General features: G+C 47.1%; 1 protein-coding gene and 1 long non-coding RNA gene across 4 annotated transcripts in view; one reads left to right on the top strand and one right to left on the bottom strand.

Moving 5' to 3' along the window:
• The window catches only part of SLF2 (SMC5-SMC6 complex localization factor 2), a 29,453-nt gene extending 20,973 nt beyond the window's left edge, over nucleotides 1-8,480 (bottom strand). Inside the window, exons 1-4 of one of the 2 annotated variants that reach the window (XM_063163315.1) lie at nucleotides 8,258-8,480; nucleotides 2,244-2,287; nucleotides 1,607-1,761; nucleotides 422-479 (exon numbers count right to left, since the gene is read on the bottom strand). In XM_063163315.1, coding sequence (XP_063019385.1) covers nucleotides 422-479; nucleotides 1,607-1,761; nucleotides 2,244-2,287; nucleotides 8,258-8,367 — 367 coding nt within the window. In that variant the 5' untranslated portion in view covers nucleotides 8,368-8,480. The remainder of the gene's footprint in view (nucleotides 1-421; nucleotides 480-1,606; nucleotides 1,762-2,243; nucleotides 2,288-8,257) is intronic. The other variant, XM_063163316.1, reaches the window with a different exon arrangement.
• Nucleotides 8,481-8,832: 352 nt separating this feature from the next.
• Nucleotides 8,833-20,290, top strand: LOC134421646 (uncharacterized). 2 transcript variants are annotated; one of them, XR_010028645.1, is made up of 4 exons: nucleotides 8,833-8,969; nucleotides 10,242-10,331; nucleotides 19,421-19,609; nucleotides 19,707-20,290. It is a non-coding gene; the product is annotated as an uncharacterized LOC134421646 (long non-coding RNA). The 2 variants fall into 2 exon arrangements; XR_010028646.1 differs by lacking the exon at nucleotides 10,242-10,331.
• Nucleotides 20,291-26,936: the final 6,646 nt, after the last annotated feature.

Genomic DNA, 26,936 nt, shown 5'->3' with positions numbered 1-26,936 from the left:
TTTACCACACATAGAACAAAATTATGTGGTTAAAAAGGTCAAAAAGCAAAAACAAAACACCAGCTCAACTTTAGTGTTTGGTTCAACAAGAATATTCTTTCTGGATTAAGCTAAAAGGCACAATTTATTAACCACCACAGAAAATGTAGATTATCCAAAACATAAGAGAAACCATAAAAAAATCTGGAATCAAGGTTTTAAGGCAATGAAATATCACAAATTCTAATTAATGTGTTTTACACTAAAATCCTAAATTACTCTTCAATCTTGCCATATATGAGAAATAATATTGACTATTCAGTAGCGATTATTGTTTAAGTGAAAGAAAATAGAAAACAATTTCAAAGAAAAATGCCCTTAAAAATAGACATGAAGTGATGAATTCAATTAATTAATTCTATATTAACAGCAATGCTCATACCTGAGGCAATCTCCCTTGAACCAAAAGGCATTCTTTTTCTTACAGGACATCCATTTCCCTAAAAATAAAGATAGAGGGAGAAAAAAAAAATTAATAGTATACTTTTAAAAACCAATGTTGAACCTAGCAAAGACTTAGTTCTACACACCCCCAGACATATGTTAATGGACCTATTTTCAAGACAAATTTAAAACACAGATGCAAAGATGTCCCCATTTGTAATAGGACCCCTCCCATCTCTATCTAAATACTGTGGCTTAAATGTATAAATCTGAACTGCTCTTAACTGCAACTTCTAAATAGCAGAAATTTGCCAGTCTGCTCCCTAAGCTACATTGAAAGAACACACAAGACAAGGTATTTAAGATAAAGGCATCTTTTCCTACAAAATACAATTTCAAGTTACAATTTCTGTTGCATTTCCATGCTTGCATCTAGCCCAGAATATTTCCCCTGCTTTTTCATTGATTGTAAAATTATTAAGAACCAGCTTACCCAAGCATGACCTAAAACTTAAAAAGGAATAGGAAAAGGAAAAGAACATAAACTGGTGTTACATTTGAAAAAGGCAGCACCAAGAATCTGATCTTGCTGTGTAAAATTTTAAAAATCTAAAAATTTAAAAATTCATATGCACAATGGGTCAGTGATTTCCACCTTTAATAACTCCTTTAAAAACATCTGATACAAAACATTTGTTCCTTATAATGGTTTTACAGGATATGGCTTAGATTGTTTCAATTTCTGTTTCTCCCATTCCCTTTCTCTGCAGAGAGCTTCCAGTGACAACCTAAATGCAGGATCAGTGGGAGAGCAGGGCAGTGGAGAAGTCTGGCTTGAGCACAGAGATGTGATGCTCACAGTGCCATTCTTCCAGCCCAGGCTTTACAAATATCAGCTTCTGCAGGTGAAACCCATTTGTCAGAGTCTGTGAGATCCATGGAGTCACTCTTCTCAACTATTTCCATAAGACAATGGTGCTCTCCTTTCACCCAGGCACTTCTCATTTCTTCCCTGTTCTGGCTAGGCAATCCTTTTCTTTTTGGTCAAGGAATGCCCCTGAGACCCTGAAGCAACAAGGAGCTTCTGAATCACAACTTTTGCCTACAACAAACCCAGGGCCCTGCACACTCTGCCATGTTTGCACTGTCCTTTTCCTCCATTCTTCTCCAAAAGACACCTAACCACAGGACTCACTTGGTGTTTGGTCTGGCATCTTTTTCTTCTGACCTTCTTTGGAGAAGATGAACTCCTTTCAAAACCTTCAGTGCATAAGACAGACAGTCCCATTCCTTCATCTTTTACATTTCCTTTGTCTGGTGAGGACAGCACAGTTCTGTCTTTATGGACATGGTGTAGGAGAAAAAAAGACCAATTACTCACAAAAACTATATTGGGAAAAAACAAACCTAACCAAAAACAAAACAACAAACCCTATTATACTCTATTACTTGATATTTTCTCTCTCACACACATATAATCCAAAATTAATTAACTTAATCATCCAGTTTTGCTACTGCCATGCAAAGAATCACATGACCTATGATGCAGCTTCAGTTGTTATAAACAATCTGCCTTAAGCATGAGACAGAACTTGAATAATAATTACATCACTATTTAAAGAAATTAATTAAAACAGGAAATGGATATTTTCAGTTACATTATTAGAAAAAAATTTAAATGTGCTCATTTTGACACATTTGGTAAGCTATACTCATTATATTGCTGCTCCACTACAGAATGAAATTGGATTATCATTCTGCATGCTTACATAATTAAAATTCATATAAATATCTTCCACTAAGAAAAAAAACATATTTACCTGGACTTAAAACTGGCTTGAAGAACTCTGTAATCAACTGGTTTCTGAAGAGAAAACATAATTTCATCTTTATAAAAGAACAATAAATAAATGCCCATTCAGTGAATGTTACATAATTAAAATACTATAAATTACTTCTACAGATTTTCTTTAGTGCCAGCAGCTCTTATTTCTGATAAATCAGAAAAAGTATCATCATTGTCTTCACCTTCCAGCCTTCGCTCTGCTTGGCTGATGAAGTCAAACCTGTCAGGTTCCTCACTCCAACTGTTTTCTTTATAATCCTGGTAAATCTTAACCACCTTTCCACCTTAAACTAAAGCTGTCCTGCATGGGACTGACCTCACCTGCAGTCAGATCCTAGGTGAGACCTCACCAGCACATTATGTGATGACATGATGTCATTTAACATGTCCACCATCACTCTGAGCTGATAGCCCAAGCTGGCATCTATCTCACCCAGCTTCCAACAGAGAGCAGCCCACAGCCACCTACAAGGTAATTACTAGCTTGAAATCAGAGGTTTTATCTTTGGCAAGAACAAGTGGGGCATGAGAACACCAGGTCACTCTCCACTGAAGAACACCACTTCTAAAAACAGGCAGGTTGGCTGAACAAGGCGCACTTTGAGCAACCAAACACATCAGAATCTGTGAATTTGGTATCTTCACCTTCCTCCATGCAGCTTGCAAAGACTTTAAGGCTATACTGAGTGCCTGCTTTGGAAATGCCTGGAAGTTCAAGCAAAGTATTGACGAGAACACAGCTGTTCACGTTGTTGCAAGAACAGCAGAGGTTTGTTCCAAGTTTCATTGTCTTTCTGTGCCTTCCAAGGCAAAGTTACATTGTTGTTGCCTGAGTAACAGTGATAACAAAGGCAAAATCTACTTACTGCAGAAACTAAGCTAACATATACAAGTATCCATACATGACTGTGGCCCCAAAGATTCAGTAACCATATTCGAAGTTTAGGCCAGAAGAACCCACTGTGGTTATTTTTAATCAGGACTGTGCGCAGAATACGAAGATGACAAACTTCAAAAAATGAAATTAATTTGGATCTCATTTTGAATCTTTCTTTAAGATTGTAACAATCAATTTTTCATTTTCTGACACAGCTTTTGCATTGTTAGCACCTACAGAAATACAAAAAGCTGTTCATAATGCAGTGATACTTCTTAAATCAGGACACTGGCAAGCACTGATATTTGAAGATACTGTAACTGAGTCAAAAGTAACCTGTAATCAGAAACTGTCGGTGCACAGAACTGGGTTTGGCTTACCAAAGAAAGCAGAGAAACTACTTGTCAAAGACTGACTGCCTCCAGCTTATCTCAGCTCAGTTTGACATAGGACAAAATATGTGTGTTCTTCCCACATGCTACAGCAACAGTGTTAAATTTTGGACACCGGGCTCTCAACTCCATTAGACAGGTTTAGTGGCACAAATCAGTTACCTGGTGGTGCCTCAAAAGAAGGACCACAAACAGAAATCCCTGGGCAACCTAAAGTACCCACCAGTCCAGACCAATAGTGATTTCACAGTCTGGGGTCTTGTCAGTCTTCATTGGCTCACTGCTTTGCTACCCAGTGCTGCTCTGTGGTCATATTCACACGTCCTAGGTTGTTTCAGGGGGAATTTCAGTTGGTTCTGTGGTCCATGTTGTAAATATGGTTGTTACTGGTCATGCACCACTATTTATGGGCCGTCCACTCCTGCTATTAATTTTAAAGTAATATTTAAGCCACCAACATTGTCTAGTCCAACAACTGTTAATGTTCAGGTTGTTAGCCCCAGGTTTTGCTATAATCCATCTTTGACTTACTCAGCAGAGCCTTGTAGTTCAAGTAGAGTTCAACTTGCAGCCTAACAACTCCTGCTGCTTTTATCACTCAGTTACTTTCAAATAAGAGAAAAATTCCAGCACACAGGATTCCTGTATTTCAGTTCAGCAGAAGAACCAAAGACTTAAATGCAGGTTTATTCACTGTTACTGCTGACTTATTTTCCTGCCATAGACATCCCTGCACTCCACACTGGCCTCAGCTGCTCACAGCAAAGCCCTCTCCACCTCACATTCCTCAGGACACACCCGGTGCTTGCTTGGGCTGCTCTCAAGCTGCGAAATCATCCGGTGCCCAGAGCTTTCCACACTGCCCATCCTTCCAAACCCTTCCTCTTTTCCTAACTGAGCTACTGTACACTTCTTTCTCCCCCACTGAAGCCTCAGCTGCACATGAAGCACTGCTGTCAGGCCACATCTCATCTTCAGTTACCACCCACACTCCTCTCTGCACCTAAACCTTGCAGACAGTGAGGGACAGAAATGTTAAATGTCCCTGACTCAAACCAGCAATACTGCTGAGGCCCAGGTTTGCACCCTCAATGGAAGGGGGCAAGGAGAGGGTTTTTGTGTGTGGTGTTGAAACCTCTGATGTGCCCAAGACAGAAGAGGGTGCACACCCACATCCGGAGCATGACCACGACAAAACAAGCCGGGGCTTGAGCCAGACAAGGGAGATAAGGCACAGACCTTGTGGGGGTGGGAAAGTGCTTTTTATCACACCAATGTCCTCCCTTACACAACTGGCTCAAGTGTAAAAGAGCACTCCCCACCCAGGGGGAGGTACTGGCATATTCAGACTTAGGCTGAAGGTATTTATCCCTTCTGATAAGGCATAAGGTGAGAAAACACAATGCGAGAAACATTGGTCTAAGATGGGGTCATAAACCATCAAAGACCCCCCAAAGTGCCCCCAGACTCATTTCTGGGGCCTTGCAACAGCCCGTGTTAAATTCACCCTCTCCAAGGGAGGTACCTGGGCATTCCCACCTGAACATCCATTAACCCACTGAACTCTATGTTTTGGGGCCCTCCCACATCCCTGACTGATCAAGACTGCGAGTTCCACTTTGCCCAGCAGACATTGGAACTGCAACAATCAAATCTCATCACTGGGTCCATGGTGATGATATTTTTGCAATCCACTCCTATCCTTGCTTTTTCTTTCTTTTCCTTATATTTTTTCTTAAGTGGTATCTTAATATTTTTATATTGTTTTATATTGTCATATTACTAGAGATAACAACCAAAATGGCTACACACCTAATTTCCATTGCAACCAAATTATCCTAAAATAAACCCTATGTGGGCATATATACATATACATATATATATATATATATATATATATATATAAACACCAGGTATTCAGTTTTCTTTCCCTCTAATCTGCCCCAAGGGACTGATTAACAAGAACCTCAGTTACTCCAGCCTCCAGGTGCAGCTTATAACAAAACCAAAACCCAAGGCCTTCTGCCATCTCTGTCCTTGTTTCCACAGCCACTGATTCCAAATGACTGCTTATGTCCTTCCCATATTGTTCTTTTTGCTGTCTTTTATTATAAATCCAAGAGCTTTGTAACAGAATTTCTGGTTATCCCATAATTATGCAAAACAACAGGGAATGAAGGCACTTCCCTTCTCCCTCAAATTTAATTTGAATGAAGATATGGCGAGTGATTTGTCTTAGGCAGCTTGTTTGGAAGTGCTAATCCACCAATATTTTCTCCTTTGGGTTTGTAACTCTGCTTTTTGGAGTGCAAGGAACTGTCCAGCCAAAGTTCTGTACTGTGTCTCAGACAAGGAAGTGTACTAGAAACTCCAGACAAAAGAAAGGGTTGGGAAAATAAAAAAAGAAAGAATTCAATACAGTACAAGGAAGAACTGAAAAAGTTGTCATCCAACTTGCCTTTCACACATATGTGAAAGTATAGAGAGAAATGTGATTTTGTATGTGAATGGAGCCATAACTGTTCACAAACCTTTCACAGGAGAATCTCCACCCTTTAGCAGAAGGCTACTGTGTTTCACTCTTTTGCTAACATGAAAATCACAGTTGTTTAATGTATCTTCCTGAACCACTATGCAGCTCTGGTTAACACTTCAGCGATATATATAAATTCAGCAAGATCTTTTATCCCAAATAAAAATTATCACACCATATTTTGTGAAATCTCAACTCGACTAAGACACCAAGGAGACCACTCAAAATCCAAAAGAAAATGCAAAATCCATAAATACATTATCTGACCCAACAACAGAAAAAAGCTGCATAACCAGGAGATGAACCTAACAGACCTCCAGGCCTTTCAAAACCAATGGAAGAGGGAAGGAGGAAATATTTTCACTTGTCTTAAAAAACAACTCCCTAAGCATTCGTAAAAGCTGTTACTGTTTACAGCCATATTCGTGGTTATCTCTGGCTGGATAAAAACAATCCTTTTAAAAAGCTGCATTGGAAACACTAGCAATAGCCCTGAGATAGTACATTCTCATAACATAGGAACAAACTACAAACAGCTACTACATCTTTGATAACCTAGAGCATCTTGAAAAGCTCTGTAAAAACAGCAAAAACAAACAAACACAAAAAAACAAAAACACAACAAAACCAGCCAAAACAGAAACTCACATAGGAAAATTCAGTCTTTCAGACAACTGCAACAAAACCAAAATTGCAGTTTCGATTCACTTTCTCAGGCAAAAAGTAAGATTGAAACAGTGAACGTTTGTGGTGTCGTGTGTTTTAAAATGTTTATATGAGTTCGGTTGAAAAGTTGGTTATCCCTTTTATAAGTTAAAACTATGGTTTGGCCCTCAGTTCCCCCATGTACTCCCCTCACAATGGTGTCTCTCTAAGTTGTTTGCCCTTGTTTTCCCACCAATGGCTTGTCCCTCAAGGTGACTGACCCCTTGATCCTTCCCTTTATGCCCTTATAAGTTTATCTCCTCCCTCCTGGCGCTGCCCACTTCCCCTGTATCATTTATTACCACCCCCCTTTATTTTTCACGAGAATTTTTGGTGGCAATCATCCCTTACTGATGTATGATTTGCCTCCAAAGCCTCTTCCCTCCCCTATGTGATCCTCATTGGTTCCGCTGCGTCCCGCGTTCCTCCCGTGAGCTTCGTTTATTGCTCACCTCGTGTCTCCTCCTCTCACACCCACTCCCTTTATCAGTGCCTCCCCAAGCCTTCCTCCTCTGACACCCGTCCCTGGTCCTGCCTGGGAAATGGAGCGCCTTGGCATCCACACGAGTGTCCACTCTCTCCTTCCTTTATCTCGGGACTTCGTAGCCACGCTCGCCGCAGACGGCCCCAGTGCCCGAGGGTTTCCGAGGAGAACCCGGGAGTGGCGGATCTTGCGGCCCCGCCGGCCACACGCCGGGAGCGGCTCACCGGCATTCGTCCGGCTCCCGTGGCCGCAGAGCAGGCTGCACACGTTTACCCTGTCCCCTTCATTTAAATGACAGCGCCATCAAAACACGGGATCTGAACAAAGTAAGGTGCTACTAACAGCGTAAGAAAATAATGACTTGTCGCATTCTACAAGAAACAGCACAGCAGCCTCTGAAAAACCTCAAATCTTTGGCAGAATTTGAAACTAGCTAATTGTTAGTTAGCAGACAAGTCTGTCAAGTCTACAAACACACTATTTAAGGCTGTCACTGACAGCCCGTGTTTTCCCGGGGCAATGTCCCCCAGCACCGTTAGGAGCAGGTTCGGGAGCTGAACCGACAGCCCAAGTTCTCGGTTAGACCGAACCGCTGGAGCCGCCGGGCTGCGCAGGTGGGCTGGGTAACGCCCGGGCAGGGCTGCGCGGACACACGGGGGGCGGCCCCGGCATCCTGAAGGATGCGCTGGAAATGCCAGCCTGAACTCCGCTGGACACTCCCTTCTCACTCCTGGACGCTGCCAGAACCCCCCGGCCAACGAACAGCGGCACTACGAGCCGGTTCCCATGGGGAGGCCCCGGCCGGGCCCCTCGGCGGCTGCAACACCGGGGCAGGCTCCTGGCGATGCTCCCGGGGAGCTCCCGGTAACCCCCGCCGAGCCGACCCCCGCCACCCGCCCTGGGAGCGCAGGGCACACCGGCAGCCGGGGGGCCCCCCTAGGCGGGCTCGGTGCCCGGCGACGACCGCGACCGCTCCTCTCCCGCGCCCCGCCCGTACCTGCAGTCCTGGGCCGCCTCTCTGCCCGCGGCCGCCGGCATAACATGGCGGCGGGACATGGCGAAGGGCGGGCCCGGAGACGGCAGCCCCTCGCCGAGCGGTCGGGTCATGGCACGGGCGGCACAGCGGGGCCCGAGCGGAGGAGGGGAGCGGCTGCCGCCGGTAGCATCGCCAGGAGCGCGGCTCGAACGCCCCACACGGCCGGAACGCCCAGCGCGGCCGCGGGTCACGGACGGGAGCTAACGGGCTCCGCTCTTCCTTTTTCAATGGGCTCGGGCGCTGATTGGCTGAGCGGCTGCAGCAGCTGCGTCTCCCATTGGTTTCTTTCCGGCGGAGGGCGGGACGGGCAGCCGGATCGTGGCTGTGATTGGCTGCTGCGGAGCGCAGGGCGGCGGCGTCCGAGGGAGGAAGGGTTGTTTGGCGCCTTGATCTCGTGCCGGTCCCCGGCCCGCGCTGCCGCTCTCTGATTGGTGCGCTCGGGACGGGCCCCGCCCCCCCGCGAGGCCCCGCCCCCGCCGCTCCCGGGGCACTCCCGGTGTCCCGGGCGGGACGCGACATTCCGGGCGGGGACATCCCGCGGGTTTCGGTCACGAGCAGAAACGTCCTGCGAGCAAAGCGCCCCGGACCGCCACCGAGCCGCAGCCTGTGCGGCTTGCACTGCGTCTGGAAGGAGATCCAGGCTGCGCATCCACCTCCGGAGCCGCGAGACGAGGTGGGTAGGCTAAAAAGTTGGAATGGGAGTAACTTCTTCAAAATCACCAATAAACCCTGCGCCTGCCCGTCCTCAGCCTGCTGGGCAAGATTCCCTCTGTGCCTGGACTTCACCCGGGAAAGGCATCCCGAGTGGAATCCTGTGTCCTGCACCACCACCTGGCAAATATTTTGGACAAAATCTTGGACCAAGCAACTAAAGAAGCAGACCTGCCAGCTTAGAGAATGCCAGTACTGCTATCTGTAATATGCTGTGTAAATTTACATATTTAGTCTGTAGAAACCAGCAGTATCAAAAAGTTGCTTTAGCAGTTCAAAGCAGGCACTGCACAGATAGGAGATATTCCCTATATGTATGTATTGGGTTTTTTGTTTAGCACTTTGCCTAAGAGTGGAGATGACCAAAGCCACTGTTTTCCTGGTGTTTTTCTTGGATTCAGAAACACCAGGAGACAGCTGACTGAAAAGTAAAGGAGTGAGCCACTGCATGCCTCTTCTCGCACACTACCTTAGGCTGGCCTAAGGAAGGGCTGCAAAGCAGAAGTAACAGTAACACAGAAGGGGAAGCACAGGAGCAAATAAGAAAATGTTGTTTGAACACCCAGATATCTGAGTCTGCCCTGTGCTATGCAACCCACCTCCTTTCATCACGCCCATCCTTCAGTTTCTGTTTTTCAAAAGCTTTGAGCCGTGTAATTTCTGATCTCTTAAACCCAGCCCCAAAAGCATGAAACACTGGCTGCTATCACAGCATACACCTTGCTTCTTCCTTCCTTGAGCCCCTCCTACACAAATCCTGCCCTCAGCTGCAAGCTCTGTGCCCAGGGACCACCTATGACTATTTTGTTTTCTGGAGTGGATCCCACTGTTTGACAACACACTTCTAGACCCACTATGCACAACACTACAATAAATCACAATAAATCCATGTTTATGCTGAGTGTAACTTCCTTGAGCAACACCTGAAGAACAGTTTGACTTGCTGTCATATAGATTTGTTTGAAAAGACAGTAGTGTGTATATGAAGTACCATTAATAAAGTGTTAAAGTTTCATGCCCACTGTTATCCAGAAATATTTTTATAACACATTGAAGGAGCAGATGAAATTGAAATCCTATAAACATTTGCTTTGTCATACAAGTTTAATACTTTAACCATGAAAAATGGCAATAGACATAGAGGCATTTCTACAGTTAAGTCACCTTAAAGAGTTTCTAAAAAACAACCAAGGAGTTGGATACAGAGCAGCTTCAACAGAACATCCAATTCCAGCACTGGTGATGGCAAGGTGAAGCTGTTTATCATGGGAAGTAAGGAAGAATTTCTGAAGTGGCAGAGGAACTGTGCAACTCTCCTATAACTGTAAGTACAAGAATAAAAGCAAACACAATCAGAGAGGCTGGAAAAGGAAGATTTTGCTAAGGAACCACAGAGAGTGGCAGGTAAGAGCAAAGACTGGTATTGTCATAAGTTACCCCCTTGAGATTAAGTGTTGTAAATTGCTTTTTCGCCTATACAGGACCCAGTCAGTGTGGAAACAGATCAATCACTATTTATTAGCATACCTTTTATTAATTTGTTGTAGTCTGCTTACTAATAGCACATCATTATCCAGACAGTAAATTCAGTTATTCTATCAAGAGTCACACACATGCCATCACTCATCCTTAGCCAGTAGGGAAGGAAAAGCTGATCACAGTGGTTTTCTCAGATACACACTGATGTGCCACTGGCTTCAGGGTCAATGCTCAGAAAGAGAAAGGAAATGTTTAAAGATTTTCATTGTTTTTCCTGGAAGAACACAGATACTGAAAAAAGTCGTGGGACTGATGGAAGGGATGAAGCCCAGTGTCATGTGGAAGTGCTCTGATATAGGCAGCCATTATTCTTTGTGCTGCACATGTAAAGGGGACTGCTGAGCACTATGCAGGCTGTTTTTAAGTAGAAAAATGCTTATTTTGAAACCAGAATAATAATGTTTTCTTTAGACATAGGCTGATTTCCTCTGACTGAATCATACACCTGAGCACAGAGCCAGGAGCATGACAGCTCCTCCCATGAACAGGTCTGAGCCAAGCCTGTGTAAACTCATCAGGGTGATGTGCTTTTCCAGGCACCTCCACACTCGGCCTCCTGCCTGGGGTTGCCTCAGCTGCTCTTTGTTCCCTTCATCTCCAATTTGCTGTGTGGTTTCAGCACAGCCACAAATTACAGCAGAGCTCAGATACAGACATTTATTTCTTGGCATCCCTGGTTTCCTTTCCTTCCATCTTTCTGGAGAAAAGATTCCCTTTCTCACTAATTCCCAGATGTTATCAGATCAGACACTCCCTGCTGTGCATTGCAGGAACCAATTTACACCTCCTTTACCAAGCAGACACTGATACTTTGACATGCAGCTCATGGAGCAGACTAAACTTGGCTTTAGGTAAACATCTGGAGGGAATATTTATGGTACCGCTTTCAATTGCAATAACAGTTTAATCAGGGGAGAGGGTTTGTATCTCAAGGTTGTGAAGTATATGTGTTTTTCAGAGCCTGCTTCACCCAGGGAATTGTAATGTGGAACTCAACTAGCACCAGTTCCTTTTTTTGACTGGACAAGCTGGCAGCACTGCACTGATATGTCAAGGGGACTCAGTGTGTAGAAAATATCCATCTGTACATAATAATTCTACTACATTAATATACATTTACTAATCAGTACATAGTTTGCTCACTTTAACACTAATGATTCTCCTGACACACATACCTATTCCCACAACCATTTTCAAATCAGCCTTGGTCAGTTAAATTCCATCTATTCTATTCCCTACCTTTTATTTATTCAACTATTTCAAAGTTGTGAATTCCAGGTCTCTCAATACTTAAAGTTTCATTGGCAATAGCCATGTAACCACACACACAAAATTCCTTTGTTACGACTACAAGGAAAAGTCTGGTTTATAGCTTAAGCAAATTAAAAATGGAAATGGCCTTCACCTGTGGCTTCTTAAGCAGACATCCATGATGTTAACACATTCACCAAAGATAATTCCTGTCCTTGATGCTCCCTTTCCATGGAGGCTGTCTCTGGGTAAACTTCCTGTTAATCACTAATTGTTTCTGTAAAGATTAATCGTTCTTGACACAAAGGTCAAACACAAAAAGATGAGGGACAATCCACTGCTAGCAGGCAATGAAAAGGGCTTTCCTTCAGCAGCTTACCACTGTTTGTCTGGCCTTTCCTCCACAACATGAACATGTTGCTCTCTGCTTAACAAGCAACAAAATTTTCGTTGGTAGGTTCAGTTAGCTAACGAAGTTGCCAGACCTCTCTTATCTTCTTCCACTTCCATGTTATGCTGTGACCAAGCTCTTTCAAATCTATTTCTTTTGCAAAGATTGAAGGGATTCCTGAACCAGCCTTAAATATTATAATTCTTTCACAATCAGAGCTCTGATGAAGCTAGGGACTGCTCAGCTTTCAGAATAATTAACAGGGAAATGCTTGCTGGGACAGGGGAATAGGAGTCACAGCCTCCATCAGAGGTAAGCAGACAGGGCATGTGATATCTGGCCAAAATGAGGAAACTCTGTTATATTTCAAAAGCTAGACATGCAATCACTCAGTAAACCTCCTTACACTGACTTTCAACTACTTTTAATCTAAGTTCCACGTCTGTGAGTGAACAAATGGAAGACTATATATCAAAAGTGGCACACACTAGCAAATCTTCTTTAAAGGGCTTTTTATTTAGTAACTAGATACATCTGCAGGACCAGCCAATTCACCTAGAAGCCAGGGAACCTCACAGCTGTTACTTCAGTGAGGAAAAGGCATCATCACAGCTTGGTGAGAGGGGAACAGGCTTTGTAAAAGCAGAAGAGAGTTAGATGTTAATAGGAAAAGTTGTGGCCACCTTGTCTAAGACCTATGGGGGAAGAAGCAAGATTTTTAGGGAGACAAATTCACTGCAATAACTTGGATTTCTTAAGTAAATTACACGCTAAAAATTGGTTCAAACTAGCTCAAGAACTAGATCTGGCATCATCAAGAGGAAGCCAAAATATGTAACAAGGATTTGAAAGCCAGCATTACATCCTTAGTGTTATGCAAGCAGTCCTCATGGCTTTTGACACGTGTCTTGGAATCCACAAGCATGAGAGTGTGAAAACTTGAGTAAAACATGTGACAGGGAGTGAGGAAAATAAGTTCTCTTTAAACAAAACTTTCCTTTTCATTAAGAAACATACTGAATCTTGTTACATTAATTTTTTTACAGGCATAGGTCAGCAAGTGTAGCACACATTTCATCTTCCCAGAGCCTTATATGCTTTAGAACACCCTGCCAGTCTAGCACTCCAACCAGCTCCTCCATCCTGGCCCATATCAGATGGCAGGGATGAGTCCTAGCCTCTTCCTTGGATGTCTAAAGCCAAATCACTGCTAGAAATGCACAAAACTGGACAGCACAGGGTGTTGGTCAGAACCTTTTCCACTTAAAAAGATCAAGTATTGCTGCAGCCCACCACTAACTGCTCTCCTCTAAATTCCCTCGAGAAATTCACAGTTTTCCTGAAGAACAAAGTGCAAACCCTTTCACCACAGGAGCCCCACTACTACAGAAATATCTGTCCCCATACCCACAGGACAAACTTCTGCTCACACAGGAGGAAGAGGGGGTTCCCCTCACATACAGTTCAGATGTGATGTGACCTGCAGATCATTTCTGGCAGAGCTGTTGCTGAACAGTCGCTCTCCATCTGACAATCTTGCAGTGCATTGTGTTAACTCACTGCAATTCTCTGTGAGTTCATCAATGCATTCCTGAGACCATTCCTCAAGATAACTTTTAACCCTGACTGTTTTCCAGGGCTCACCATCCCTCCCAAATTCACAACAGTTTAACAAACATACTCCACATAGTTTCAGGCCACTGGACTCTGGATGAACCATTTGAATGCCCTTGAACACTGGACAGGCTCCTGGAAAAATTAGGCAATAAATCCTGCTCTTCTGGCAACATGCCCTCAGGAACTCACCTTAAGAGGAGTGAGCACAGGGGAGGTAGAGATGGCCTCTTGAGGTGCACAAACTGCTGCAAAACACTCTCATGTCAATTTTGCAGGCTACAAATAGACAGGTACCTCAATGTACATGGCACACGCACAAATAGGCAAATATACCTTGCCTAATTCTGCTCCACAGGGCCACACTGTTAGGGATTTCTGAGCTTGTAGCTTCAAAGTGGTTTCAGGTGTACTCATGTCAGTTGGAGTTGCACTTCATGGTGATTATGTGTAAATACAGTGTAGTGACCAAGTCCCAGGATAATCAGGCAGCAAAATGCAGCACAGCATTTGAAGAAATAAACCTGCTTTTTTGCAAATGTTGGATTAGCAGAACATAGTGACAACTAAGTTAAATTGGTAAATCAAATAGCAGAAGAACAGAAGCACACTTAAGTCTCAAGTAACACCTGTCAGAGAGAAAACTGAGGCAACACTCTTTATGCCAATTATTATCCCACTATTGAATCTTATCACTAGATGTACATACAATCAGTATCTGCAGCTTGGCTAAAAAGGAGATCATTCCCCCCATGCTTTACTTCATGTTTTCATCATTCTGAGCATTGCTAAAACAGGCTCTCTCCACCACAGCCTCCTGCTTCCAACCAAACCTTCCAGAGTGACTCTGCAGAACAGCCCTGGGACACCCTAAGGCCTTTTTATCAGTGTCTTCCTTTTCACTCAGTGATGAACTGTTGACTCTGGCATCTACATAAACAGCCTGTGATGATCCAGAGGTCAAACCCTGAGCTAAGACAAACTGGCACAGTTTTAAAATAAGTGTTGGGAAATAAGAGTGACCTTCCAAAACATGCATTGGCATTTTAATCCTTAGAAACTCCATTTGTAGGTACAAGGTCAGTATTTGCAAAAGGTTAGCTGAGTCTGATTATCTGAATATCATCTCTGATAAAGAAATGGTTTGGAGCTCAGCTATGCCTTTAATTTTATATTGTGCAACAGGCACAGTTTATAATTAACTTGTAATTATTAACATTTATTCATCTTGTTTATAAAAAACCCGACACTCTTTAAAATCTGTTTTCGTGTAATAGCCTAGAGGAAATTGAGGCTTTTTACAAAATACACAAAACATGATGCAGCATAAACTCACTTTAAAAGCATTTCTTCTGTTAAAACTGTGACATGGTAGAGTTGAGTCACACAAAGCAGGAATCATTTACAGCTTCATTAAATGGGCCACAAAAACATAAAGGTTATAGCCTGGCATATTCCTACACTTCCCCCAACTGTGCCAAAGGAATTTCCTTTAATTCCTTCTTAGGGAAGAATTTAACTTTTAACAAGAAGAATATAATCAATCCAATCATTAGTTTCATCCCTATTCCTTATCAGTCACAGCTGTGCAAGACAGCTCATTGCTCTCTGCCTCTGCTAAAGGTTGCCACTTCCTCAGCTCTCCTTCCTGCTACTGTAAGCACACCTTCCCCATTTCCAGTAAAGTCATTTTTCCTGGTTTATTAAATAGATCTTTTTGCTAATGCAGATTGTGTTGACTGAAACGAGCATACGTGTTTAGAAACAAAATCTTCCTGCATTTTCCCACCAATAGCTCCAGCTCATATGGGCTTTCAATTAACTGAGTTTCTGTAAGTTAATTCACCTTTGCCTTAGCTGGGTTGATCCTGCTAGAAACATTTATCTCTAATGGTCTGTCCATGTTCCCTCTCCCTGGCAGCCAACCCCTCCAAGAGGATCAGGATGTACATTTGCAGTACATGCTTGCTCTTCCTATATTTCTGCCCTCAGAGTGAGCAGCTGTGGCTTTTCAAAGGGAAGGAAGCAAGGAAAGCATTTTTCACTTTCATACACTCAAAAAAGCTGGATTGCTTCATTATCATCTGTAACTGTTCTGGTTTTGTTTCTTAAGCAGCCCTGCACACAAGGCTGGCTGTGCTTGGCACTGGTCAGACACAGTGGCCTTTTGCTTTTACCTTGGGGACTGGAAAAGTGTCCTGAACAAAAGTCTTTGGTGGCAGTTTGGTCCCTGAAAGTGGGCTCTGCTGCAAAAACATCCCACCTGGAACTCTTCCAGCCTCCTCTTCAGCATGCTGGGCTAAGCCCCACACCACCAGACATCTTTACAGCCCTGTGGTGAGAGACTGAAAACTCCAAATAACCCCAAGGCAACAAAAGGTTTATATATTTCAACAGAACCAGTTCCCTGCCCTGCTGCATTACAGGGTGTGAGGAGGAAGGCACAAACCAGCTAAGAGAGAAGAATGGGATTTGCTTTTTCCCAGCAGCAATAGCACTAAACCCCAGCCTTCTGTAAAGCCAAGACAAATTGAAGAGACTTAATTACCATATCCCACACTCCTAAAAGAAGCAGATACTGTTCTAGAGGGCATTTTGATTTATTCCTGATATCTATAACACAAACTAATGTTTAGCATCAGAAACCAGACAGACTGAAATGAAAAATAAGAAACAGGAAAAGAGTGACAGTGGTTAACTAGTAGAACAAATTATCAGGGGATATGTTGGTTTTCTCATTTCCCAATGTCTTCAGATCTGTCTTTTTTTGAAAAAATATGTACTTTAGTTCAGCATAAATCAGTGGGCTGATGTCAAGAGAAACAGGAAGAAATTGCAAGGCTTGTGAAAGATGGGAGGTCACTCAATGGGGTCTAATGGTCCCTGCCTGTTCTGCAGAGCTGAACTCCAGAACAGGAAATAAAGGATTTCTTTTGCATCCACATGCACACAGGTCCTGCACCCACAGAGTTCCTGCAGGCAGGAACTAAACCCTGTGGGTTTAGTCCCACACAGGGTGTTCCCCTGCTGACCACTGCACCCACCCTGCTGCTTGTTCACAGCCACGTGCCTGCTTTGCCACATGCAATTCCCAGCCCTTCTGGATTTCTCATTCCAGGGCAGGAGACAAATTCATGTCCTTTTCCCTTCTGCTTCACTCACAAAACAGATCCTGGGTGTCCTACACACATTATCTCTCTTTATTATCCCATTATCCCTTTTAGGACAATACAAGTTTTGTGTAGTTTCTTCTATACTTTGACAGTCAGATTAAACAAGGAACCCACAAGTACCTGTCACTTTTTGGGGCCCACTTAGATAACCACACTAAGAATGTTTAATTCAGCATAAAAATACTGTCTATTCCTCTTGTTTCCCACTAGAACTAGTAAGGTGCTTTTACAAAGCAAATCCTGACTAGTAACTCTCACAGCCCTCCAGCTGTTCTCTGATCACTCAGCTGCTGGGACAAGGTAACCAACAGGCAGCACAGCACACACAGGCAACTTGGGAAAGGTCTGAGCAGCCTTGTGACAAACCTGTGGTTTGTTTTCTGAATCCCAGTGTGCCTAACATCACATTCCTCTACAGCCCCCCATAGCAATCTTTCCAGCTCTGGTTAAGCTTCCATTATACTTGACTGTTATCAGTCTCTTTGGGACTACAGTATTTTTCATGTCTTAGTAAAATACTCTCATCACAAAAATTGTTAGAACTTCATCCACTTCAATTATTTCATACTAATTTAGGCAACAAATCTGAGTTTTTACCTAGAAAAATCAAATGGCTTCTGTACTAAAGGACAATTGTGTCTCATGTCACTCCCATTACCTTTATATCTGCTAGCTCATTTACCAGAAAGTTTGCCATTGGGAAGGGATTTGTGTTAGCAGAATCTCTGCTCACCTCCTGCCCGCCAACACCAGTATTGTGAATAAGTATGGTCACCACGTCACAGGAAAACAGAGGTCAAGTACTTCTATAAAGGCACATCACAATTCATCTACCAAGCAGTAAAAAAATACCAGTCCTAAATACCTCCCACCTAACCCTGCTACATTCTCCCTGGACTCTCCCAGCAGGAGCAACTGCAGCAGGTTGGTTTTTACCTCCTCTCCCAAGCAAGTTCTGGCTTTTTCCTTCCTTATCTCTGCACTTTATCAGTGCCCTGAGCAATACCTGCAGACATTCCCTCATCCCCACATATTCCTGCAGTTCTTTCCTCACACTCCATTTATATGAGACTTCTGAGGACAAAACCAGTCATATTTTCCTTTCCCTCCCACCTTGGTGGTTATTCCAAGGTAGGATGAGGCAGGACTCAGCCTGATGAGCTCATGTGGAGACCATCTCTGACAAATGCCTTCCTTCCACACGGTTTTCACCTTTGAGGACAGGGGTTTTACTTTATCCACTCTGTCAGTGTACAGACATCTACAGAGTGCATCAGTTCATGCTGTCCTGCTGTATACTTCAGGATAGCCTCTGTCTCTCATGAGGGAATATTTATCCTTGTGCTATTTACAAAACACATAAATTATACATGTTCCTTTTCCAGATTAAGTATAGGTGGCCCATTCACTTTAGTCAAAACCAGTGGTTTATGCCTCAAATTCATGTTACAGGTGTCACACTGTGCTTAAGAGCCCCTTAGCATCCCTACATGCCACCAGTCCCTAATGGAAACTGGCCTGTGATGGCAAATGCACCCAGGGCAATTTAGCACAACACTGGGCAGGACATCTCTAGCTAACCCACACTTGATAATACATTTCAAGTTTTAAGTATAAGGTGTTACAATAAAAATATTAAAGACAAGCAAGATGTTACAGTGCTATGCAACTTGGTAGCAACTGCATGTGTTCACTCTCTCAAAGGTCCTGTGAGGCACAGGCAGCTTTACAGGGGGTAACCAGTCAGCAACAGCTCTTCCATACACTTCCATAGTGGGATTTCCATTCCCCCTCTGCATGCAATTCAATGGCAGCAACATTTCCCATTCCAGGTCCCTCCTCTTCTTTCTCACTAGGCTCTTATATAATACCTTTTTTTGCCATTTATCTGTTTCATGGATTTTGATGGAATATACTCCCCAATCAACTTAAGTTTTTTCTCCCCTCATACTGCTCATCCAAATTTTCCTCCTTGGTCCCATATTGCCAACACCCTTTGTACAGATCTTTATTTGGGGTGGGAGGCAGCGATCCACTCAATATTCCTGCTAATGGGTGGACCAGGCCAATTTTAATTTTGAATCCTTTTCCACATACCTCACAAATCCATCTCTCTGCAGGAATCCTTTCTGAATCCCCTTGTGCCATGGGACATGTCAGGAAACACTGTTAATGTTTCACCATTATCTTTCCACATTTGGCACACAAACACAAACTTTCTCTTCCCATGCTAACTCTTGAGACGTTCAGTCAGTCGCAGGATCCATCCTGTCTGGTTCCCACAACATGAACATGATGGATTTTTGTCCAGGACCTTTACACCAGTGTGTCCTGCAGTGGGAGGTCAGTGGTGTCACACAGGGCAGGTGACACAGGCACTGAAGGAATGAGCACCATGGCCCCCAGAGTCCAGACCTTCTTGCCATCACCTCCTCTCTTTTCCAGGTTGATGCTGATGCCCCTGATAACTCTGGAGTTTGGTGTCTGGTACACCTGTGGATACCCGGCCAAACCTTCCCCCCAAGGAGAAGGATGATAACCATCTCTGTCTACCACCATGAGAGGTGGAAGGGGTCACAGCTGGCCCCAAAGCAGCAGGGATTTCCTGCAGGCCAACAAAACAGCCAGAAACAGGTAAGAAAAATAAAGCAGTGGATGTAAGTGGTCACAAAAACACTGCTCCAAAATTACTTTAGATGACTCAGAGTACCTTCATTTTACACATTTCCAGCACTGCCAAGTTCCCTAGAAATCCATGCAAGGAGGGAACCCAGTACATCACCATCCTCGGCCACTCTTTACCTACACTAAACAACCCGAGGACCCCACTGCTTCTGCAAAGGACACAGCTTTCCTGGGAATAAGGGCTGTGCTGGAAAAACTTTCAGGGGCTAAGGGAACTGGACAAGCTCATCACATACCCCCCAGCATCAAGATCAAGCCCATGCACTGCTTACTTCTTTTCACCTTGCAAGTTTGCCCTGGCAGCAGAGCTTGGGGAAAGCACAACTGTAATGAAGAAAAATCACTGCCTTGGCCATGTAGTGGCAAACTGCCATTCTTCAAAGTTATTTTCGTCTCTCCCGGGTCACCGAGTCTGTCAGAAGTTAATCAGCATTTCCAGACCAGGCTGTGCAGTGAGAGACACCTCTGGCAGCACGGACAGGAGTGTGCAGCCCTCTAGTGCCCGCTGTCAGCCACGGTACTGCCACAGTGGCCCTGCAGAGCTGCACAGCTCCCACCTCTGCCGTGGGGACCTGCCACTCCTGAATCTGCTCCTGACAGGCAGCAGGTCACAGGCTTTGCACCCTGAGACCCAGGGCACATTAAAAGAAAAAGAAAAGATCCCAACATTTTGGCTTTCAGTTGCCTTCAAGTACAGGTTCAGCCCAGAAGCTCTCTTCTCCTGTACTTTCTGCTGTTCCAGCTCCTTCCAGCCACAATCCTTCCCTCAGCATGCAGGGCTGGCACATCTGCATCTGTACTGGAGGGTAACATTCCCATCAGGCCACGTTTTTTCCAGATCCCCCTAACTTAGCCATGAGTGCAGAACATTTCCCCTTGGACTGGGGCACCAGCTCTGACTTGGGAGGCAAACCCACACTTCCTTGGGGTCTCTGCTACAGTGTCACAGCTACTGCACTTGAACACCTTGCACACCATCCAGCTGCCCTGTCCCCTCTGGCACAAGCTCCTCACTCACCCAAAGGGGCCCAAAGCTGTGCTGGCAGCCAAGGGGCATCAGGGCTGCAGCCCCTGTGCCAGGCCAGCCCTTCTCCACCCACACAGCAGCTGTCTCCACCCCTCCTTAGGGTCCCTGCTGGCTTTTAGGGGTCTTCTCCCCTTGTATCCCTGCTTACCTCTACCTTCTGTATCTGGCAATTCTCTGAAGACCCCAGAGTGCACCTCTGGGAAACACCCAGCAGAGAGGGGTGCTCAGAACCACACCAAGCTGCTGGGTTTGCCTACTGTGACCTTTATTTTCTGGCAGCTCCCCTCAGTCTGCTCTTACCATCTTCCAGTGTTAGGTCCTAATGATGCCAAGACCCCATCCCAAATGCTCTCCAGGTGCTAATTGAATCCACCTTCCTTTCTGCTGCAGAGCTGGGGCCACAGCCCTGGACAGCTTGGCTTAAAGGCCACATTTGTGGGACAGTGCTTGCTCTGGCTGCCACAGCTGGAATGTAACGCAGCTCTTGGCAGACACAAAGACCTTTCCTCACCTCATTGATTTCACATAGAAGTAACAAGTTTGTATGTGTGATGCTGAGGGCTTGGTTTAGCTACCTGAGCATCTGCCCAGTGGCAGAGGACACCTGAGACAGCCCTGGGGGTTGGCAGAGAAATCAGAGGACCTCAGCAGGCCTGTGTCCTTCTGCAAGCCAGGTGGAGCCTCCCAGGCCATCTCCAAGGGCTCTGGTCCCTTTGTTCAGGCAGATGTAGTAACCCCATCCTTGCTATGGCAAACCCATTTCCAGATCAATGCTTTCCTACTTTCACATCTAGAGAAAAGCACTTGTTGTCAAGTGCCACCTCTTCCCCACCAGCCAGGACATCTCCCCAGAAAACTCACTCTGGAGCCCCCCGTGGGGAGCAGAGCAGAGCAGAGCAGAGCTGCTGCCAGCGGGGATGGGTTTAGCCCCTGTGTTTAACGGGCTGGGCTAGGAACAGGTGCCTGTCGCAGGATATGGATCCCTCCAGAGCCAGCCCGAGAGCTATTCCCAGGACAGCCGGCCTGCTCCCGGTCAGGTGCTCTCCCAGCAGCTTCCACTTGCCCGGAAAGCTTCAAAAGGCCCAAGTTTGTTGTGTTTTCCTTCCCCGCACAGATGATTCACGGCACTCTCCTCTGTAAACAGTGGGTGGATCCCGGCTGGATTTCCGGGAGTAGCGCAGCGCCGATTCCGGGCTCAGGGAGCAGCAGCTCCGCTCCTCCTTCTCCACATCCTCCCTGTCCGCAAGAGCAAGAGCAAACCTAGAGTTCACGCACACCTGCAAAACGCTTATGGGGCGTGAGGGGAAAGGGAGCTCCAGTGGGCCCCGAGCCGGGTCACTGGCTGCAGGGGAGCGCCGGGCACTGGGCACCGTTCGCTACCGGGCATGGGCACCCCTCGCTGCCGGGCACCCCTCGCTGCCGGGCACCCCTCAATGCCGGCCACCCCTCGCTGCCGGGCACCCCTCGCTGCCGGGCACCCCTCAATGCCGGCCACCCCTCGCTGCCGGGCACCCCTCGCTGCCGGGCACCCCTCAATGCCGGCCACTCCTCGCTGCCGGGCACCCCTCAATGCCGGCCACCCCTCACTGCCGGGCACCCCTCGCTGCCGGGCACGCCTCGCTGCCAGGCATTGGGCACCCCTCGCTGCCGGGCACCCCTCGCCTCTGCAGGCTCCTTTCCCCCCTCCCCGAGCAGGAGCGCTGCCCCCCGGGCAGCCTCGTCTCAGCCGCCTGGGGCTGGCTGAGGAAAGCTCGATGCCAAGAGTTAACTGCTCTCGCCTCCCACTGTGCCCTACTTACAGGGCGAGACCAGCGTTTGCAAAAGAGAAGTGCTGGCAAAGCTCAAAATCTTTATTTATTTTTTTCCAAGGGACTAATTGCGAGGCTAGCTGAAAGGAATTACTTAGGGAAGAGCTGACATTTCCCTTGGTATTCCTCATCGCGCATTTGTGGGCATGGAGCAGTGTCGGAATCAGCATGATGCTTGAAAGCTTCCCTTTATGTGCAACGTCGTCCCTAATCCAAAAACACCCTGCAAAACTCCATCTCCTCTCAGATGAGACCTGGGGCAGGCAGGAGCATACCTGTCAGGAGGGCCGGTAGGGGCTGGGGCCACCTGCGCATTGTCCCAGCACAGCGGCAGTGCCCGCGCTCCCCGTGCCCCAGCGCCGGGCGCTGCCGGGGGCTCCGGGAGCCCCGAGAAATGCCGGGATTTCAGCCACTAGAGGGAGGAAAGGGAGGCTGGACATCACCGAGATGGTGCCCAGAGCTGCAGCACTGTGCAATGCATCTCAGATACAGGCACAGACACTGAGATTCACCCTGAGGGACCTCCCTGAGCTGGGACCCATCCCAGGACCCATCCTGCTCCAGTCACACACAGCACCTGACTCTGGCAAAAGTCTTTTCAAGCAGGAACATGACTTTGCACATCAGGAAAATTTAAACCTTGAGAAAATATCAACCTGGGTGCAGAGCATAGAGAGAAGCTCCCCAGGATGATCCTGAAGGGAAGTAAACACCAAGTTCTTACATACTGTTTTGTGGCACTTTCGTTCCTGGCAAAGCTTTTTCCACCCTGTGACCTTCTGGGTGAATCCTCTGCCCCTGCAGTTCCCACCACCAGTAGGTAACTCCAGCCCTGCAACCTTTCCCCCAGCCCTGCAACCTTTCCCCCAGCCCCTCTTTCACCCCTGCCAAAAACTCGAGGTTCTGCAGGTCCTGGGTCAGCATTTGGGATGCTCCCAATCCTCCATCCTTCTTGCATGCTGCTCCTCTCCTAGTCTAAATCCCTGGAGCAGACTGTCATCCCAAATCCTGCCCGTTTGCTAATGGACAGCTCGGATGGGGGAGCAGCCCCAGTCTGACTCTTTCAGGAGATGCTGAAAGGCAACACCCCACTTTGCCATTTCTGGGAAGAGGCTCAGCTTCCTTGCAGCCTCACTTGCCTTCACTCTCGCTTCTGCTCACCAGCAGAGCTTTCTCTCTCGGGGAAGCTTTCCTGCCTTCTGATGGAAAGCTGCCAAGGTCGGCAGTGGATGCTGCTCAGCTTCTGGCTGAGTGTGACCGGCCAGGGAGGCTCTGTCCTGGGGAAAGGGATGTGGCCATTCCTGTAAGCCACCCCTGACACCCCACACAGAGGTAGTGGGAAGGGGGTTTGGCTGGAATTTGTCCAGATGCAAATACCTTCCAAGGAGTGACTCAGCCCTGTGGTTTTCCTCCCTTCCTTGCCAACAGATTTGATTCCCAAATTGCTTCAGGGCTGCTGGAAGGCAGGGCTGCTGTGCCAGCAACGGGTCAAGGGGGCACCTCTGCCTCCCCATGCCCTCATCTCCTCAGCCTTCCTCCATCTCCCAGACTTCTTCAGCCCCAGCTCCTCATTTTGCTCCCTCTGCAAAGCTACATGGAAAAGGGGAAGGCTGCCAGCATCCATGGATGAGGGTTGGAGGGGAAACAGGAACCTTGATGGAAAAACATCCCAAGAAACTCCTTTCCCCCTGGCCATGCTTCCACTGGGCCTGCCAGCACTGAGGGGACTGGTTTGTGCTGGCAGATCACACTTAGTAGGGAGCTGCATGGGGTATGTGCTGCTTTCAGCATCTTTTTGGGGGAGGAAGGAGTTGCTTCAGAGAGGTAAATGCCATCTCTGGTGGTCACACCATCTGAACTTCTGTGCCTTTCCCCTGTTCATTTCCATTCATGAAATCTCACCAGATTTCTATCCAGGTGGTCAGACAGCAGGAGGTCTCAAAGGATGCAAAAATATGGCATAGGATAAAAACAAACAGGCCAGGTGAAGGGGGAGTCCAAGCTCAGAGCAACACAGCCTGAGCAAAACCCTGGCTGCTTACAAAAAGCCCTGCTGGGGAGAGAGGCAGAGCAAGTCCCCTTGGCAGGAAAATACCTACTGCTGGCCAGGCCTTTGCAGGGGGAGGTTTCTTGCAGGCTATCATTGATGATTATAACCATGCCTGAGCTCCTCTGCAGCCATGCAAAGGCTCAGTGCAGGGCCTGGAGGCAGGAGTCCACCACAGCATCCCCCAGGCTGTGAGGTCTGAGTGCATCTGCAAGCCCTGCAGGAGCAGCCCATCCCTCAGGACACTTGCTGTGATGGAGGCACCTCAGCCCCTCCAGGCTCTCTGTGTGCAGTCAGGGCTGGAAACACAAACAAAGGGACTGAGAACAGGCTGAGCACCAGCCAAGCTGCCTGTCCTGCCACCCCAGCTCTGAGGCCACTGGTGTGGCCTCTCACACCTGCTTTTGAGGATCAGGCTTTGTGGACAAACCAAGGGTGCTCAGCTCTTTCAGCAAGGCCATCTCTGTCACCATGCTGTCAGGAGAAAAAGCACCTGCTGAGCCCTAGCTGTCCCTTATCACCACATCCTTCTTCCCAGGGGCAAGGCTGAAAGATGCAGTTTCCCTCATGGATGATGTTTCTCAGAGGAGGAACAGGGCCTTGCAGGCAGTTTGCTGGCTTAGGGAGAGGGAAAAGGAAACACACACAAGGGCCACTAAACCTCACAAAGCCTGGTATTTCTAAGTCTGGAGATGGACTGAGGCTCTGTGTTAGACTTCTGTGAGTCCACACCTGAGAGAAACTGCCTGTGGAGGGGCAGCAATTGCTGGCTGGGCATGACCCTGGATCTTGGCACTACTGTGGGCTTCTCTACTAAAGGGCCAAACAGTGGCTGCTGCCTCCAGCGCCTCCAGCCACAGCTCTCTTGCTGTGCACAGCCTGGGGCTGCAGCCTAGAGCAGCCTCCCGGCAGGAGATTGAATCTCCCAGGAGGAGACCTCCTCAGGTAGCCATGAGAGCCCTTGTCCCCCTCCAGCCCCAGAGGCAGTGGCTGCCATTGAGACACTCCCAGAGGCTGCAGACATTTCGCTGATCCTCTTTCCAGTGTCCTGCCCCGGGGCAAGGAGCAGCTGCATCAGCTTTCATCCTAAACCCCACAGGGCTGTGGGGCTCAGGCACTCAGAAAGCACACATCAACCCTCCCCTAGGGCTACTTTGTGCTTTCAGCAGTAACACTGAGGTGTTCTAATTGCTGGCTTATTTCTGAGCCCTAAACCACACCCTGGTCCTGCTGCATGGCTTTCTCTGCAGTCACAGAAGATCAAAGGTGGGGGATTTCAACCTAATTTCTTTGGATGGGTAGAAAAGGCCAGCTGCTCTCTTCCTTTGCCATTTCCCCAGAGGTAAAAGGTGGATTTTCTCCCCTCAGGGTGAAGTCCCAGCCTTGCAGAGGCAGTTCCCCAGCCTCCTCTCCCACAGGACTCCCCCAACAAGGGCAAACCCCTTGTGTCTAGCCATGCTCCCAGCACAGTGAGCTGCAGGAAGCTCCCACTTCCCCCCAATAAATGCCAAGCCATTGTCCTTCCACAGAGGGCTGGGCCAGGCTGCTCCTCACTCACGCCTGCTGCCTTTGGCTGAAGGAGACTGGGGGAATCTGGAGAAATGGGGACTAGGAACAGCATCAGGTCCCAGCTGTGCCAATGTCATGGGGAAGGGATGGGTCCCGCATGCTGCAGTGTGACCCCAGAGACTGCTTCTGCTTGCTCACCTCTGCCAGCCAGACCTACAAAAACTGGGATTCAGACAGTCACTCCAACTCCAGGCACACTCTTCCTCCTCTTCCCTCCACAATCTGCATCGTGGGAGCTGGCAAAGTTTCTCACCAGCAAAGCTGTGCACTCCCTTCCACCCGTGCAGGGTCTGAGCTGCCTTGATGCCCATCCCCTTGGCACCAGGCCTGCAGTGACTTCCCTGTTTGCCCTACTTGTGTCTCTCTCTTGCTTGCTTCTTTGCTTCTTCCACTGCTCCCCAGTGGTTTTCCAACTCAGGAGCTCACTGGACTCTTCCCAGCAGGCAGACACATATGGAGGAGCATGTGGGGGACCCATGTGCCAAGGAGAAGTGGTCAAGCCAGGTGCTGAGAAGGGGGATAATCCTTCTGGGGGCAAGATTTGTCCTGCAGAAGGTATCAGGAGCAGTGGCCAGAGGGATGTCCGAGGTCTGAGGTCAGCAAAGACAAGCAATGCAGCCAGCACTAGGGAGGGATTTGGCCAGGCCCCATCCCCAATGGGGACATCAGTGTCACAGCCATGATGCCGCACTGCTGCCTTGGAAGAACTGAGCAGGCAGCAAGGAAGGAGCAGGGAGGTCTCCAGACCTCCAGAGTGGCACTGAGAGCTGCCAAAAGTGATAGCTGTGGGGAGGGAGTGCTGGGTGCTGTAAACTGTGTCATGTT

This window comes from Melospiza melodia, chromosome 9 (genome assembly GCF_035770615.1).
Source record: "Melospiza melodia melodia isolate bMelMel2 chromosome 9, bMelMel2.pri, whole genome shotgun sequence".
NCBI classification, from domain to species: Eukaryota; Metazoa; Chordata; class Aves; order Passeriformes; family Passerellidae; genus Melospiza; species Melospiza melodia.
The sequence above is the reverse complement of the archived record's forward strand: the minus strand, read 5'-3'. Positions and strand labels throughout refer to the sequence as shown.